This window comes from Hypanus sabinus, unplaced genomic scaffold (genome assembly GCF_030144855.1).
Source record: "Hypanus sabinus isolate sHypSab1 unplaced genomic scaffold, sHypSab1.hap1 scaffold_1722, whole genome shotgun sequence".
NCBI lineage: Eukaryota > Metazoa > Chordata > Chondrichthyes > Myliobatiformes > Dasyatidae > Hypanus > Hypanus sabinus.
In genome coordinates, this window is record NW_026779807.1 from 1736 (window position 1) to 18231 (window position 16496).

Consider the following 16496-nt stretch of genomic DNA (forward strand, 5'->3'; position numbering starts at 1 on the left):
GAAATGTATGTAATCTCAGTGGAGCCTATACCCAGGGGTTTTCACCAGTCTGTTGCCGAACGTGCGGCTTTTCAGGTTATCTGCGGATAATCTGCCATAGCCTCCTTCAAGTGGAGGAGTGGGAGTTATTTCATTCAAACGTTATTAGGGACATACATGTTTTGGGTAGTGGGAACCTATTCTCCATATCATATGCATCTGTAGCGAAGTGCAAAGGCAAAGTTTGAGTGGAAATTCAGTTTTAGTGTAAGTTAGTGTATGGTGTTGACTTTCCTCATTTCAGTTTGAAGTAACGGATCTCTGTCAAACTGTAAATCTGCGGCCGTGCCAGATATTGTGAAATCGTATGAACAGATGTCACAAGATTGACAATAAGAAACGGTTTTGGACGTGGAAATGCCTCTTTTCTCAGTTGCACTGAAGAATGGGAAGGGAGGGGGGTGAACATCAGAGGAAGACGATGGGAAGGTGAGAGACGGAAATGGGAGTCGGGCTGGTAAAGGAAAATGGTGGAGGGGTATAATTATCGGAAGTTCTAGAAGGCTCTCTCACTATATCTTCAAACCTGCCCTTCCCTCTGGTGACTCTTCTCCTTCCCTTTCATCCAAGGCCTTCTGTCAGAATCCTATCAGATTCTCCCTTCTCCAGTCCTTTAGCCAACCGACCTCCAGCTCCTTGCTTCACTACCCCCCCCCCCCTCCACCCCCGAAACATCGCCTATACTCAGGCAGTAGTGATAGGAGACTCTATAGTCAGGGGGTCAAACAGGTAATTCTGTGGACACAGGAAAGAAACTCGGATGGTAGTTTGCCTCCCAGGTGCCGGGGTCTGGGATGTTTCAGATCGCGTCCAAGATATCCTGCAGTGGGAGGGAGAACAGCCAGAGGTCATGGTACATATTGGCACCAATGACATAGGTGGGAAAAGGAAAGATGTCCTGAGAAAAGACTATAGGGAGTTTGGAAGCATATTGAGAAGAAGGACCCCAAAAGGTAGCAATCTCGGTATTACTGCCTGTGCCACGCGACATTGAGAATATGAATAGAATGAGGTGAAGGATAAATGAGGCCCTGAAGCAGGGGGCAGGGATTCAGATTTCTGGATCATTCGGACCTCTTTTGGGGCAGGTGTGACCTGTAGAAAAAGGATGGGCGGCACTTGAATCCCAGGGGGACCAATATCCTGGCGGGGAGGTTTGCAAAGGCTGATGGGGAGAGTGTAAACTAGAATTGCTGGGGGTGGGAACGGAACTGAAGAGACTGGGGAAGAGGAGGTTGGCTCACAAATAGACAAAACTTGTAGATAGTGCGAGAGGCAGCTGATAGAGAAGTGAGGTGCTCAGACGGACGCTTTGAGATGTGTCCATTTAACTGCAAGGAGTGTTGTGAACAAAGCGGATGAGCTTAGAGCGTGCATCAGTACTTGGAGATATGATGTGATGGCCATTACAGAGACTTGGTTGGCTCAGACACAGGAACGGTTACTTCAAGTGCCGGGTCTTAGATATTTCAGAAAGGACAAGGAGGGAGGCAAAACAGGTGGGGACATGGCACTGTTGCTCAGAGATAGTGTCACGGCTGCAGAAAAAGTGGAGGCCATGGAGGTGGTGTCTACAGAGTCTCTGCGGATGGAAGTTAGGAACAGCAAGGGGACAATAACTTTACTGGGTGTTTTTATAGTCCGCCCAATAGTAACAGGTATATGGAGGAGCAGATAGGGAAACAGATCTTGGAAAGGTGTAATGATAACAGAAATACGAGGAAATCCGCAAATGCTGGAAATTTAAGCAGGAGAAGGGGGTCATCGTTGGGGGTGGGAGCAGCCTCCAACGACTCCACACAAGCTTCGATTGTGACTCTCGTCTCCCCTTCCACCACCAGCACTCTACAATCCACTGCCCCTCAGATCCCACCGTTAACCGCTGGAAACTCGGAGCCTCCATCTTTCTCTCAGCCCAACCCTCCCCTCTCCAATGACTCAATCAGCCTCCCTCCCCCTCCCTCCTCTGATCCCGGCTCTCATCCGTGCCGGGTCTTTGCCATCCCCTCTGACATTCCACTCTTTGAGGCAGAACGAGCCGTCCTCAGTAAGGGCCTCGCCTTTGTCCCCCTTCGCCCACACCTCAGCGAGTTCCGCCTACGCCATGACGCTGAACTCTTCTTCCGCCGGCTCTGTCTCCGAGCTCACATTTTGGCAAGGTCTCTCCCATCCCCACCGATGACCCTTTCTCCCGTCTTCAACCCCCCTCCTCTTCATAGACACCCCACTCTGGTCTTCTGCCTGATCTGGATCTCTTTATTGCTAACTGGCGACGGAACGTCAACAGACTCGACTTCACCACTTCACACCTTGTTCCAATTTCAACCTCACTCATTCCGAACAAACTGCTCTCCACTCCCTCCTCACCAATCCCAACCTCACTATAAAACCCGCTGACAAGGGGCGCGCTGTTGTAGTCTGGCGTACTGACCTGTACCTGGCCGAGGCACAGCGGCAACTCGCTGATACATCCTGTTATTTACCCCTCGATCATGACCCCACTAAGGAGCACCAGGCCGCAGTCTTCCACACCATTACCAACCTTATCAGCTCTTGGGATCTCCCATCTACTGCCACCAACGTTATACGCCCCGCACTTCCCGTTTCTACCTCCTACCCAAGATCCACAAACCTGTCTGTCCAGGTAGACTCAGTGTCTTAGCTTGCTCCTACCCCACCGAACTCATTTCTGCATACCTTGACACTGTCCTATCCCCCCTTGTTCAATCCCTTCCCACCTATGGTCGTGACACTTCTCATGCTTTGTATTTTTTCAATGATTTTAAGTTCCCTCGCCCCCACTGCCTTATTTCCACCATGGGCGTCCAGTCCCTATATACCTCCATCCCTCACCCGGACAGTCTCGAAGCTCTTCGCTTCTTTTTGGATTCCAGACCTAACCAATTCCCCTCTACCACCACTCTCCTCTGCCCAGCGGAATTAGTCCTAACTCTCAATCATTTATCCTTTGGCTCCTCCCACTTCATCCAAACCAAGGGTGTAGCCAGGGCACCCGTATGGGTCCCAGTTATGCCAGCCTTTTTGTTGGCTTTGTGGAACAGTCCATGTTCCAAGTCTATACGGTTATCCGTCCCCCTCTTTTCCTTCGCTACATCGACGACTACATTGGCTCTGCCTCCTGCACGCATGCTGAGCTCGTTGACTTCATTAACATTGTCTCCAACTTTCACCCTGCCCTCAAATTTACCTGGTCCATTTCCGACACCTCCCTCCCCTTTCTTGATCTTTCTGTCTCCATCTCTGGAGACGGCTTATCTACTGATATCTACTATAAGCCTACAGACTCTCAGAGCTACCTGGACTATTCTTCTTCCCACCTTGTCTCTTGCAAAAATGCTATCCCCTTCTCGCAATTCCTCTGTTTCCGCCGCATCTGCTCTCAGGATGAGGCTTTTCATTCCAGGACGAAGGAGACGTCTTCCGTTTATAAGCAAAGGGGATTCCCTTCTTCCACCATCAACTCTGCTCTCAAACGCATCTCTCCCATTTCCCGCACATCTGCCCCCACCCCATCCACCCGCCACTCCACTCGGGATAGGAATCCCCTTCTCCTCACCTACGACCCCACCAGCCTCCAGGTCCAACATAATTTTCCGTAACTTCCGCCACCTCCAGCAGGATCCCACTACCAAGCACCTGTTTCCCTAGACCCCTCTTTCTGCTTTCCGCAGGGATCGCTCCCTATGCGACTCCCTTGTCCACTCGTCCCCACCATCTCTTCCCACCGATCTCCCTCCTGGCACTTATCCTTGTAAGCGGAACAAGTGCTACACCTGCCCTTACACCCTCCCTCACCACCATTCAGGGCCCCAGACAGTCCTTCCAGGTGAGGCGACACTTCACCTGTGAGTCGGCTGGTGTGGTATATTGCGTCCGGTGCTCCCGGTGTGGCCTTTTAGATATTGGTGAGAACCGCCGCAGACTGGTCGACTGTTTCGCTGAACACCTACGCTCAGTCCGCCAGAAAAAGCAGGACCTCCCAGTGTCCACACATTTTAATTCCACGTCCCATTCCCAGTCTGATATGTCTATCCATGGGCCCCTCTACTGTCAAAATGAATCCAAACTCAGTTTGGAGGAACAACACCTTATATACCGGCTGGGTAGCCTCCAACCTGATGGCATGAGCATTGACTTCTCTAACTTCCGTTAATGCCCCCCCCCTCCCCTTCTTACCCCATCCCTGACATATTCAGTTGTTTGCCTGTTCTCCATCTCCCTCTGGTGTTCCCCCTGCTCCTTTCTTTCTCCCTCGGCCTCCCAAAACCATGATCCTTTCCATTCTCCAGCTCGGTATCACTTTCAACATTCACCTTTCCAGATCTTAGTTTCATCCCAACCCCTCCGGTCTTCTCCTATCATTTCGCTGTTCCCCCTCCCCTCACTACTTTTAAATCTTCTACTATCTTTCCTTTCACTTAGTCCTGACGAAGGGTCTCGGCCCAGAACGTCGACAATGCTTTTCCTTATAGATGTTGCCTGGCCTGCTGTGTTCCTGCATTTTGGTTGTGCTGTTTGAATTTCCAGCATCTGCAAATTTCCTCGTGTTTCCGCAACATAAAAGACAGGACACCAACAGGATCCGGGACAGCTTCTTCCAGCAGGCTATGAGAATGATTAATTCATGCTGACAAAATCGTATTTTATGTTCTATTGTTGAACATACTATTTATTATAAATTACTATAAATTGCACATGCATATTTAGACGGAAACTTAAAGATTTTTACTCATGTATATGAAGGATGTAAGTGTACCTATCTTGGTCAACCATTTTCCAGCCTGTATTCCACCATATCAAAGATATATACACCATCTCGGTTAACATCTGTCCAGCCTGTATCCCATCAACGATTATATATCAACAATCTCTCTTCTACCGTTGTCTTATTTTTGCCTCACAGAGTTGATACTGAAATCGGTGTTTGTACCTGGAACTACCAGAGGGTTTATTAAATACAGCACGTAGTAAGTTAAAGACAGCCATTGCGATTTCATCTTCAAAGTTAAAATGTCTGCTGTATCAATCTTTGTCGGAAGGAGGGTTGAAAGCAGAGAATACAGATTGATAATGGGGTGGGATGGATGTTGTGAGCATTGACTGAATTATCCCTGTATTGGATTGAAGAGAAAACTAATGAACATTGGTATTACATTTGTGCTAATTTGTTCTGACCGTCACAAATATCGTGTAATCAGTTAATAGTTGTGCATCATTTAAAGTAAAAAGAGAAAATGGTGGAAACATTCAGCAGATCGGGCAGCGTCTTGGACAGTCCCGGTTCAGATACTGGGTCTTCCACAGTTTCTCTTTCCACTGATCCAATCTGATGTACCGAGCCTGCTGTTACCCCGCGCCCAGGTTTTCTAGCCCGATCTCTGGCTCAGTCAGAGGATCATCAGGTTCCCGTCCTGACACAGGTTGATGTCGGAGTGTTGCTGTTTGAACTCTGAATGACCGGGACACTGCAGCACATTACTGGCGACAAGGACTCCTGGGCGAGTTGCTGAGTGAGCTGTTACCTGGGAAACACTGGGCCTATATAGCTGTCAGTATCTCTGACCCAGTCAGGTTCCCGTTCTGCCACAGGTTGATGTCGGAGTGTTGCTGTTTGAACTCTGAATGGCCGAGACACTGCAGCACATTACTGGCGACAAGGACTCCTGGGCGAGATGCGGATTGAGCTGTTACCTGGGAAACACTCGTCATTTAGACCTATCAGTATCTGGGATTTGGCCCAGTCAGAGGTTCATCAGGTTCCCGTTCTGCCACAGGTTGATGTCGGATTGTTGTTGTTTGAACTCTGAATGGCCGGGACACTGCAGCACATTACTGGCGACAAGGACTCCTGGGCGAGTTGCGGATTGAGCTGTTACCTGGGAAACACTGGGCATTTAGACCTATCAGTATCTGGGATTTGGCCCAGGTCAGTACTTCCACAGATGGGGGCTGGATGTTCCTCCTTTCAGAGTGTATCAAAAGCCTCGGGGTGCTGGGCATTGGCTATGGGGAAATTTCTGATTACACCACGCAGTGTGAGATGCGGGGACGATGTGTGAGGATTCGGGGGTCGGTGAGTGGCAGATTCAGCTGTGTGACCCTGTGAGGTTAGGTCCTGAGATATCACAGTTTTAGATCCAAGTACAATGGCCCCGGGGTTCAAGCTGCCCGGGTTTATGAGGTGTTGAGCCAGTATTTCTGTTCTGGGCTCAGATGTTTGTTTCGGGAGTTTCTTTGGAAGAAATGACTGCCATACCGAGGAGAGGATGAGTTAGCACCCCGTCCCTCACAGTGAGAGGCTGTGAGTAAATGGGCTGTACCGTGTTTGCAACAGTAGAAATAGACCCGTGAGTTTGGTGTTCGCCCCTCATTGCCTCCTGTCTGTCAATCGTTGGAAATGAAGCAGATGTGTTCAGTACAACTGTGGCTCTCGTGGTTCACAAGAGTAATCGCAGGAACGAGAGGGTTTCTGTACGGGCGGGGGGGGAGTGATTGACAAGTCTGTGGCCTGAGGTGGGAGATGAGTTAGATCAAAGAGTTGATCTGAACGTGCATGTAACGAGAGCTGAATAACTCGTCTCCTACCTTTGGCCATGAACCTATCAATCACTCTTACTGTCGGCCAACTCTGGAGGTCCAAGATGTCGAATTCTGCAAAGAAGGGATGCGTTTGCTCCACGACCGCTGGACTAAGCGTGTAAATGTAGGAGGGGACTATGTTGAAAAATAAATGTGCTGGGTTTTCAAAAATTGACTCCATCTACCTTGGGTCACGAACGTATCAATCACCGCTCGTATGGCAAGCATTTGATGACTCTTGGCCTGTACTCTATTGAGTTCAGAAGTATAGAGGGGGACGGAGTCTTATTTAAACCCACAGAATGCTGAACAGCCTGGAGACAGTGGACAGGTGGAGGATGTTTCCATCAGACGGAGAGTCTGGGGTCTGAGAGGACAGCCTCGGAATAAACAAGCTTCCCTTCAAAACTGAGAGAAACTTCTTCAGCCAAAGAGTAATCGATCTGTGGAGTTTGTTGCAACAGATGGTGAATGGGGCTGTCACTGGGTATATTCACGGCAGAGGTTAATATATTATTTATCGCTAACTATTGTCATGTTTTGTTAGCCAGAACTATCAGAGTATTATTGTAAACAGCACGTTAAAAGCCGACTTTACAATTTTAGATTCTTCGATTCAAAATGGCTGCAGTGTTAAACTTTATCATAATTAAACTCACGATGCTGAGTTTGTTATTTCCCTTTTCGATTATTTTTGGTGAGCCACTTCCTCTGTTTCCAGGGTAACGGCCCACTAGAGCTGCAAGAAGAGTGGCACATTTTTTTATCGCTCTGTGGTCACCGCCTCTCAGTGCACAGACAGTGGCCTCAGGAGCAAATGCAACAGTATGATAGTGGGAGGAAAGGATACTGTGAGCATTGACTGTATGGGATGAACTGAGAACACAGAAGCAGAGAAACATAGAGAACCCACAGCATAATACACTGGCCCTTCGCCCAACAGTGCTCTCCCAAACATGAACCTACTTTAGAAATTTCCTAGGGTTACCCATCAGCCCTCTTCTTTTTATCTCCATGTACGTATCCAAAAGTCTCTTAAAAGGCCCTGTTGTATCCGCCTCCACCACCGTCACCGGCAGCCCATTCCACGCACTCACCACTCTGAGTTAAAAACTTACCCCTGACATTGCCTCTGTACCTTCTCCCAAGCATCTTAAAACTGTGCCCTCTCATGTAAACCATTTCAGCCCTGAGAAAAAGCCTCTGACTATCCACACGATCTATGCCAGTCATCATTCTATTAGGTCTCCAAGAAGAAAAGGCCGAGTTCACTCACCCTATTCCCATAAGGCATGCTCCACAATCCAGAGAAATCCTTGTAAATATCCTCTGCACCCTTTCTATGGCTTCCACATCCTTCCCGTAGTGAGGCGACCAGAACTGCACTCCAAGCACAGAACTCCGTGGGGTCTGACCAGAGTCCTATATAACAGTAAGATTACCTCTTGGCACTTGAACTCAATCACAAGGTTGATGAAGGCCAATGCACCGTATGCCTTCTGAACCACACAGTCAGGCTGCGCAGCATTTTTGAGTGTCCTATGGACTCAGACCCCAAGATCCCTCTGATTCTCCTCACTGCTAAGAGTCTTACCATTCATACTATATTCTGCCATCATATTTACCTTCTAAAGTGAACCACCTCACACTTATCTGGGTCGAACTCCCATCTTCCACTTCTCAGCCCAGTTTCGCTTCCAATCGGGGTCCCGCTATAACCTCGACAGCCCTCCAAACGATCCATAATACCCCTAACCTTTGTGTCATCAGTAAATGTACTAAACTATCCCTCCACTTCCTCATCCAGGTCCTTTATAAAACTTACGAAGAGAAGTAGTGCCAGAACGTATCCCTGAGGAACAGCCCTAGTCAGCGACGTCCATCTACAAACAATTTTGCGTTCTGTGAGCAAGACATTTCTGAATCCACAAAGCAATGTCCGCTTGGATCCCATGCCTCCTTAATTTTTCAATAAGCCTTGCATGGGTTCCTCATCAAGTGCCTTGCTGAAATCCGTATACACTACATCTACTGCTCTACCTCTGTAAATGTGTTTAGTCACATCCTCAGAAAATTCAATCAGGCCGGTAAGGCACAACCTGCCTTTGTCAAAGCCAAGCTGTCTATTCGTAATAAATCCTTGCCTCTCCAAATGTTCATAAATTCATGAAAAAGAGCATGTGAAGTTGAATTCCTTATTTCCTATTTTCAGTTAGTTCTGCTGAGCCAGTTCCTCCATCACCAGGGTGACAGCCCACCAAAGCTATGGAGTGTTGAACATATTTATCGCTCTCTGGTCACCGCCCCTCAGTGACCTCAGGAACCGGTGTGGGTGCCCGGATGCCTTGAGCATTCACTGTATGGAATATATAACGTTTCTGTTGCAGTAAATGGATAACTAATGAATGTAGGGATTGCATTCATGCAAATCTGTTTAGGATGTCACAAACAGGGTTCAACAGGGATCACTCACTCCACAATTCCCTTGTTCATTCATCTCCCCTCACTAATCTTCTTCCAGATACTTATCCCTGCATAAGCCTAAGTGCTACAACTGCCGTACCCCTCCTCCCTCACCTCCATTCAGAGACACAAAGCAGTCCTTCCGGGCGAGGCAACACTTCATCTCGAATCTATTGCTGGGGACATTTATTGTGTCCCGTGCTCCCGATGCGGCGTCCTTTACATTGGTGAGACCCACCATCAATTGGGAGACCGTTTCGTCGAGCATCTGTGTATCATCTGCCACAAGGGGGACTTTGCAGTGGCCGGACATTTTAATTCTGATTCCCATTCCGACGTTTCGATCAACGGCCTCCTCTTGTGTCAAGATGAAACCGCCCTGAGGGTGGAGGAGCCACACCTTAGTGATCGTCTTCACATAAAACGAACACAAAGGCCGGCAGATGTGTGGAGACGGAAGGGATCGAGGCAATGTGGATCGGACAGAAACATGTGGCTGAGATGGGAGAGCAGCCGCCATCTTGTTGATGGTTTGAGGGGCTGAATGGCCTCCTCCTGCTGTTTTTCACTTGGTGTTTCAGTGTTCCTGTCCAGTGACGCTCCGGAAGAATGTGAATAGAAAAAAGTGTTTATAAACATAGAACTGATTTCAAATAGCCTGCACAATTCCTTTTCAGGTGGGAATTGTAACGGCCCACTATAGCTGCAAGAAGAGTTGCACATTTTTCATCGCGCTGTGGTCACCGCCTCTCAGCGTAGAGTCAGTGGCCTCGGGAGCAAATGTAACAGAATGATAGTGGGAGGAAGGGATGCTGTGAGCATTGGCTGTGTGGGATGTACTACACCAGGGTAGGAATGAATTCAGAACTAACATATTAGTTGGGGTGTGATGTTATTTACAGTTTAGGGAGGCAATCAGTTTACTATCTGTGCATTAAAATGAAGAGGGAGAAAATACCCCAGTTGCAGGAAATTTAAAGTGAAGCGCAGAAAATACTGGAAACGCTCAGCAGATCGGCAGCATCTTGGACCGTCTCAGTTCTGGAACTGGGTCTTCCACCATTTCTCCTTTCAGAGATGTAGTCTGATGTACTGAGTTCCCATCATTTTCTACTTTATAACTTTACATTTTGTTCCTGCTACAAGATCCCACACAGCGATGACACAGAGATCAAATGTGCTCGGTTTATCTGCTGGGTTCCGGCTGAAGTGTATCCGCATCCTCTATACAGACCGGGGAACCAGCCTGAGCACCAGCCCCGGCAGAGGGTCATTAGGTTCCAATTTCATCGTACTTTGTCAATCGGAAATGGCAGGAACACCACGGTAAATCACCGGCACCAAAGCATCTTTGTATGGGTGATGATATTGGGCTGGTGACTCTGAGGATATGGAACTGGCAGTATACGGTCTTCAGTCCAGGTTGGTAATTCTGCAGCTGGGATCGGAATTTTCTGAGTCTGTAGTGAAGCTGAAATCCCGGGCGGTTGGACGTTGGTTATGGGGAAGTCAGCATCTACACTGCCCAATAGGAGATCATATCTGGCAAGTATTTTGGAGGTTATTTAAGAGTTAACTAGGGAATTGGGTGAAGTTGGTCAGTGATGTTGCATCTGAACTTTGGTAAAGTCTGTAACAAGATCCCACATGTCAGCTGATCGGGAAGGTTCGGTCACGTGGGAGTCACGGGGAGCTGGCGAGGTGGATTCTCACCGGGCTCGATGACAAGAAGCAGAGGGAGATGATTGAAGATGAATTTAGCGAATGGAGGCCTGTGACAAGTGTGGCGTGCGTGTCAGTGTCGAGACCTCGTTAATGTGTTATTCGTGCCATTGATTTGTATATGAATATATATATATGGCACGATATCAAGTTTGATACTAAATTCGGGAGTCTAGTTGATATTGCAACAGGTTACAATAAATTTCAAAGATTGAGAATAAGAGGTCAGTTATTTAAAACAGAGTTGAGTTAGAGCTTCTTCTCCCAGAGAGTTGTGGAGGTGTGGAATGCACTGCCTCGGAAGACGGTGGAGGCCAATTCTCTGGATGCTTTCAAGAAGGAGCTAGATAGATATCTGATGGATAGGGATATGGGGACAAGGCAGGGACTGGGTATTGATAGTGACTGATCAGCCATGATCTCAGAATGGCGGTGCAGACTCGAGGGGCCGAATGGTCTACTTCTGAACCTATTGTCTATTGTCTATTGTCTATTATCTTGGTTAGTTATGGAGATGGTCTGAGAAATGGCGAATGGTTTTCAACTCGAACAAGAGAGGGTTGGAGCATTTGGACAGTCAGTCCAGGGTGGGGCTGGTATAGTGAATGGGAGGGCACGGAGTTTTGTGGAACAGATTGAGTAACAAAAAAAAATCATTAATATGCAACACAGACTACAGTGCAGATAGAGAACAATACCTGACTCCTACACAGAACTCAGCTCTGATACAGGGTCCTCCACCTGAAATAATTCCATCATTTTTGTTTTATTATGTTAAAGATGTTTTGTCAACTTGCTGTTTTGTATGTATGGCGTGTCTACATTGTGTTTAACAAAGGTGCGATGTTACAAGCTGCTAATAGCCGGGTAAATACTCAAGTACACGTACAAACAGGCCGGATGAACTCAGCGGGTCGGGTAGCGTCCGTTGAAAGGAACAGTCAACGTTTCGGGCCGAGAGCCCTCGTCAGGACAGGGACAGGGGCACCATAAAGAAGGTGGGGGGAGGGTGAGAAGGAGAAGGCTGATAGGTGCCAGGTGAAAAACCAATCAGAGGAAAGATCAAGGGGTGGGGGAGGGGAAGCAGGGAGGGGATAGGCAGGAAAGGTGAAGAAGGAATGTAAGGGGAAAGCACTATGGGTAGTAAAAGGCAGGATCATGAGAGAGGTATATGAGGTGTATGGGATCCTGTTGAAGGTGGCGGAAGTCGCGGAGGATAATATGCTGGATCCGGAGGCTGACGGGGTGGTAGGTGAGGACAAGGGGAACACGGTCCCTGTTGTGGCGACGAGAAGATGGGGTGAGGGCCGAAGTGCGGGAAATGGAGGACATGCTTGTGAGGGAATCACCCCACCACTAAGGACATTTTTCCCTCTCTACCCTTCTCTGCTTTTCCCAGGGATCATTCCCTCCGTGACTGCCTTGTCCATACGTCCCTCCCCACAGATCTCTCACCGGGTACTAATCCCTGCAAGCGTAAGTGCTACACCTGTCCCTACACCTCCTCTCTTACCACCATTCTGGGCCCCAAGCAGTCCTTTCAGGTGAGGCAACACTTCACATGTGTGTCTGTTGGGGTAATCTATTGCGGCCTCCTCTACATCAGCGAGACCCGACGCAGATTGGGGGACCGCTTCGTCAAGCACCTCAGCTCGTTCCGCCACAACAGACAGGATCTCCCGGTTGCCACCCACTTCAACTCTGCTTCACATTCCCATTCGGATATGTCCATACATGGCCTCCTCTACTGCCATGATGAGGCCAAACTCGGGTTGGAGGAGCAACACCTCAGCCCCTTGGTATGAACATCGGATTCACCTCTCTCATGATTCTGCCTCCTTCTACTACCTATAGCAGTAGTAAAGGGTACCCACACCATTTACATTCCTTCTTCACATCCTGCCTATCCCCTCCCCAGGCCCTTGATCTTTCCTCTGATTGTTTTTTCACTTGCACCTTCAAACTCACCCCCAGCTTCATTATAGGACCCCTGCCCCCTCCTTCCTCAGTCCTGACGAAGGGTCTCGGGCCGAAACGTTGACTGCTCATTTCAACGGATGCTGCCTGACCTGCTGAGTACATCCAGCCTGTTCATACGTGTTGATTTGACCACAGCATCTGCAGTGTATTTGTCTTTAAATACTCAATAACATGTTGACCAGAGTTTAGGAGATAATAATGATCTTAAAATACTTCCGGAGAAAATGTAGTGTTTCTGGACAAGATGTCACAATGTTATGTGTGACATTGCATTCTTCAGGATGTCAGAGTGATTCTATATAGACTCAAATCATATATTGCCATAGATGTCCATGCAAGGGGATATCAAAATGAAAGAAAGGGTGAGAATCAGTTGTGACTGAGAAATCTGTATAATCCAGTGACGAGAGGAATAGACGTCTCATCGTCAGCAGAAATGTTTCAGCCCACACTGCTGGAACACTTGTCCATTACTCACCACAGCGCCACCAGTGGCAGGAGGACCAAAGCAGTGGGAGCTGTCTGCTCAACCTGGCTTGCCATTCCGGAGACTCATCACTCCCGGTCCAGGACACAAGATTGGTTCCTAAAAGGGAATTGCCTGCAATGCAGAGAGTAGATACCCTGGAGAATCCTGGCCCAGTGTACAATGCATGGAGAGATCGGAAATGGACATTGTGTGACTGTGGGTGGATGGGTGCAGGTGGATCCGGCCATGACAAAGCTTCAGTGGATCGGCCCAAGATGTTTGGAAGTGTTTGTCTCCGTTTAGAAACAAAACAGTATTCTCCTTTAATTAATGTCTGTCCCTCCTGTTGTTTTGTTTTGTTATAGAACAGTAAAAACTGATCACACCTCTCACCAAAATGGGTCAAGGTTCGAGCAGTGGAGGAGCTCCAGTGACGTCAGCATTGGGAAAGGACACGGGTATGTTGGCGAATTATTTTAAATTTATAAACACACTGCTGATTTTATGTCTGGGTTTAATTCAACATTGGCAATTCACAAAATATTCGTGAAAACTGAGCAGAGAGATGAGAGAGAGCGTTAACATCTCTGGGGAAACACAATCACACGTGGAAGGAGTACATTTACCGTCTGCTCCTGCTCCTCGGACAGATTGTGATGCACACTAAAATGGCGAGTTACTCCAGAAGACAAGACATTCTCCGAAAGATGACAGTTTTGGGCAACACAAAGATACAAAATATTGGCTGAACTCAGCAGGTCAGGCAGCATCCATGGAGAAGAATAAACGTATGATATTTTGGATCAGGACCACGGAGAACAGAAAGTAATGTAACAATATCTAGAATTTATGTTGCCTCATTTCCAGCCCGATGAAGGGCCTTGGCCTGAAACGTTGATTGTTTATTCTCCTCCAGAGACGCTGCCTGACCTGCTGAGTACCTCCAGCATCTTGTGAGATATTCCAGAGATTTGCATCAGAAGGGGATTACCAGGCAGGCAGACAGTAGCGCAGAGCAAAGCTGTAGTGATGGGCAGTACCAGGAGAGTGTTGTTGATGGTTACTATATTCCCAGGAATTGGCAGAGTCTTTTGCAAGCAGAGAGGTATATTCCCGGGGACTAGAAAGAGCAGCCTTCAACAGACGGTTGAGCTTTACCGACTAAGGTAACAATTCCCTGAATCACCCACACCACCCCACAGTCTACAGAGGAGTTACACTCTTCCCATTGGTGCAATGCGATGTCAGTCACTAGTTACACCCAATAACAGAGATGGACCATCCAAGAAGGCATTACCCTCGCTGAGGACATCTCATACTCCCGCCACGAACAAATTTGTCAAAGCGGAACAAATCCCAAAGTAAATGCCCCATTTTTGAATTATTTCAATATCCCTCCGAGGGAAGCTGGGGTTTTTTAAGAAGCTTCGGTCAGTGTCTGATGTATCGTTGAGAGGTATGAGGAGACCACTCGGCCCACTGGATTGCTGCCATCTCCCTGGGGAGGGAGGGAACCCAGCAGGAAGAGGAGGGAGGGTGAATTAACTGAGAGGATAAATATGGTGTTAGGGGTTGAGTAGGATGGAGTCTGAGAGGTTGTTTGCCCCGGTGGGGGCTCAAGGAGCAGGATGCGGGACGGAGCCCATTGACAGTGGGAAAAAGAAATGAGGGGCTCGTCTATGGAAAAGTCTGAGCCCACAGTGGTGGCGAGCAGAGATATTCACCTCTTCGGTGGGCAAACAGTGGGCGACTGTATGCTCATATTGTTAGTCATATTGTTGTCATATACAGAATTGTATAATTGCTGTTCTGTGTGTTATCTGAATGTACTTGCCTGTGATGCTGCCACAAGTCAGTGTCTCTCTGTACCTGTACCTTCCCGTACTTGTGCACTTGGCAATAAATTCAACAGGACCTGAGAAATCTCAGTGAGATTTGATTAGTGATGATCATCTTGGCAGCTCGGTTGGTAAAATGTAAAGAAGATATAACATAGAAATCTAAAGCACGTTACAGGCCATTCATCCCGCAATACTGTGTCAATCGTGTAACCTACTCTAGAGATTGACTACAATTTCCTTACAGCATAGACCTTTATTTTTATAAGCATCGTGTACCTGTCTAAGAGTCTTTTATAAGACCGAATCTGATCCACCACTACCACCGTCACTGCCAGTGCATTCCACACACCCATCCCTCTCAGTGTGAAAAACTTACCCCTGACATCCCCCTGGTACCTACTTCCAAGCAGCTTAATATTATGCTCCCTCTTGTTAGCCATTTCAACCCTGGAGGAAAAAGTCTCTGGCTATCGACACAAGCAAAACCTCTCATCTTAAACACCTCTGTCAGGTCACCTGTCATCCTCCATGGCTTCAAGGAGAAAAGGCCAAGTTTCCTCAACTTATTCTCATCAGGCCTGCTCCCCAATCCAGGCAACATCCTTGTCAATCTCCTTTGCACTGTCTCGATAGCATCCATATTGTTTCCTGTAGTGAGGTGACCAGAATTAAACACAGTACTCCCAAGCAGAGTCTGATCAAGTTCTTAGAACAGATCCCAGTGGAGCGCTGTTAGTCACAATCATCCATGGAGAATACGAACCATCTACAACCTACCTTCACCTTCTGTGGGCAAGCCAATTCCGGATTCACAAAGCAATGTCTCCTTGGATCCCGTACCTCATTATTTTCAGAATGAGCTTTCCCTGGGGAACCTTAGCTAACCTCTTACTGCAATCCATATACAGTACTTCCACTGCTCTACCTTCATCAATGTGTTTTGTTACATCCTCAAAGAATTCAATCAGGTTCATAAGCGTGACCTGCCCTTGCCCCTTGCAAAGCCATGCTGACTATCCCTAATCAGACCATGTCTCTCCAAATGTTCATAAACCCTGCCTCTCAGGATCTTCTCCAGAACTTGTCCACAACTGAAGTAAGACTAACTGGTCTGTAATTTCCTGAATTATCTCTACGCCATTTCTTGAACAATAGAGCATCATTTGCAACCTTCCAATCCTCCGGTACTTCTCCCCACCTAATTGCTGATGCAACGATTATCATCAGAGACTTAGCAATCTCCTCCCTCGATTCCTACAGTAGCATGGAGTATATCTCGTTCAGTCCCGGTGACTTATCTAACTGAATACGTCGCAAAAGATCCAGCACTTGCTCTTTCTTGAAGTCCATACACTCATGTGTTTCAGTCTGCGGTACGTCAT

At 47.7% G+C, this 16496-nt stretch overlaps 1 protein-coding gene across 3 annotated transcripts in view; it reads left to right on the plus strand.

Moving 5' to 3' along the window:
- Positions 1–13620: 13620 nt before the first annotated feature.
- The window catches only part of LOC132387308 (NACHT, LRR and PYD domains-containing protein 3-like), a 33745-nt gene continuing 30869 nt past the window's right edge, over positions 13621–16496 (plus strand). For all 3 annotated transcript variants that reach the window (XM_059959665.1, XM_059959667.1, XM_059959666.1), the window contains exon 1: positions 13621–13731. In XM_059959665.1, coding sequence (XP_059815648.1) covers positions 13671–13731 — 61 coding nt within the window. In that variant the 5' untranslated portion in view covers positions 13621–13670. The remainder of the gene's footprint in view (positions 13732–16496) is intronic.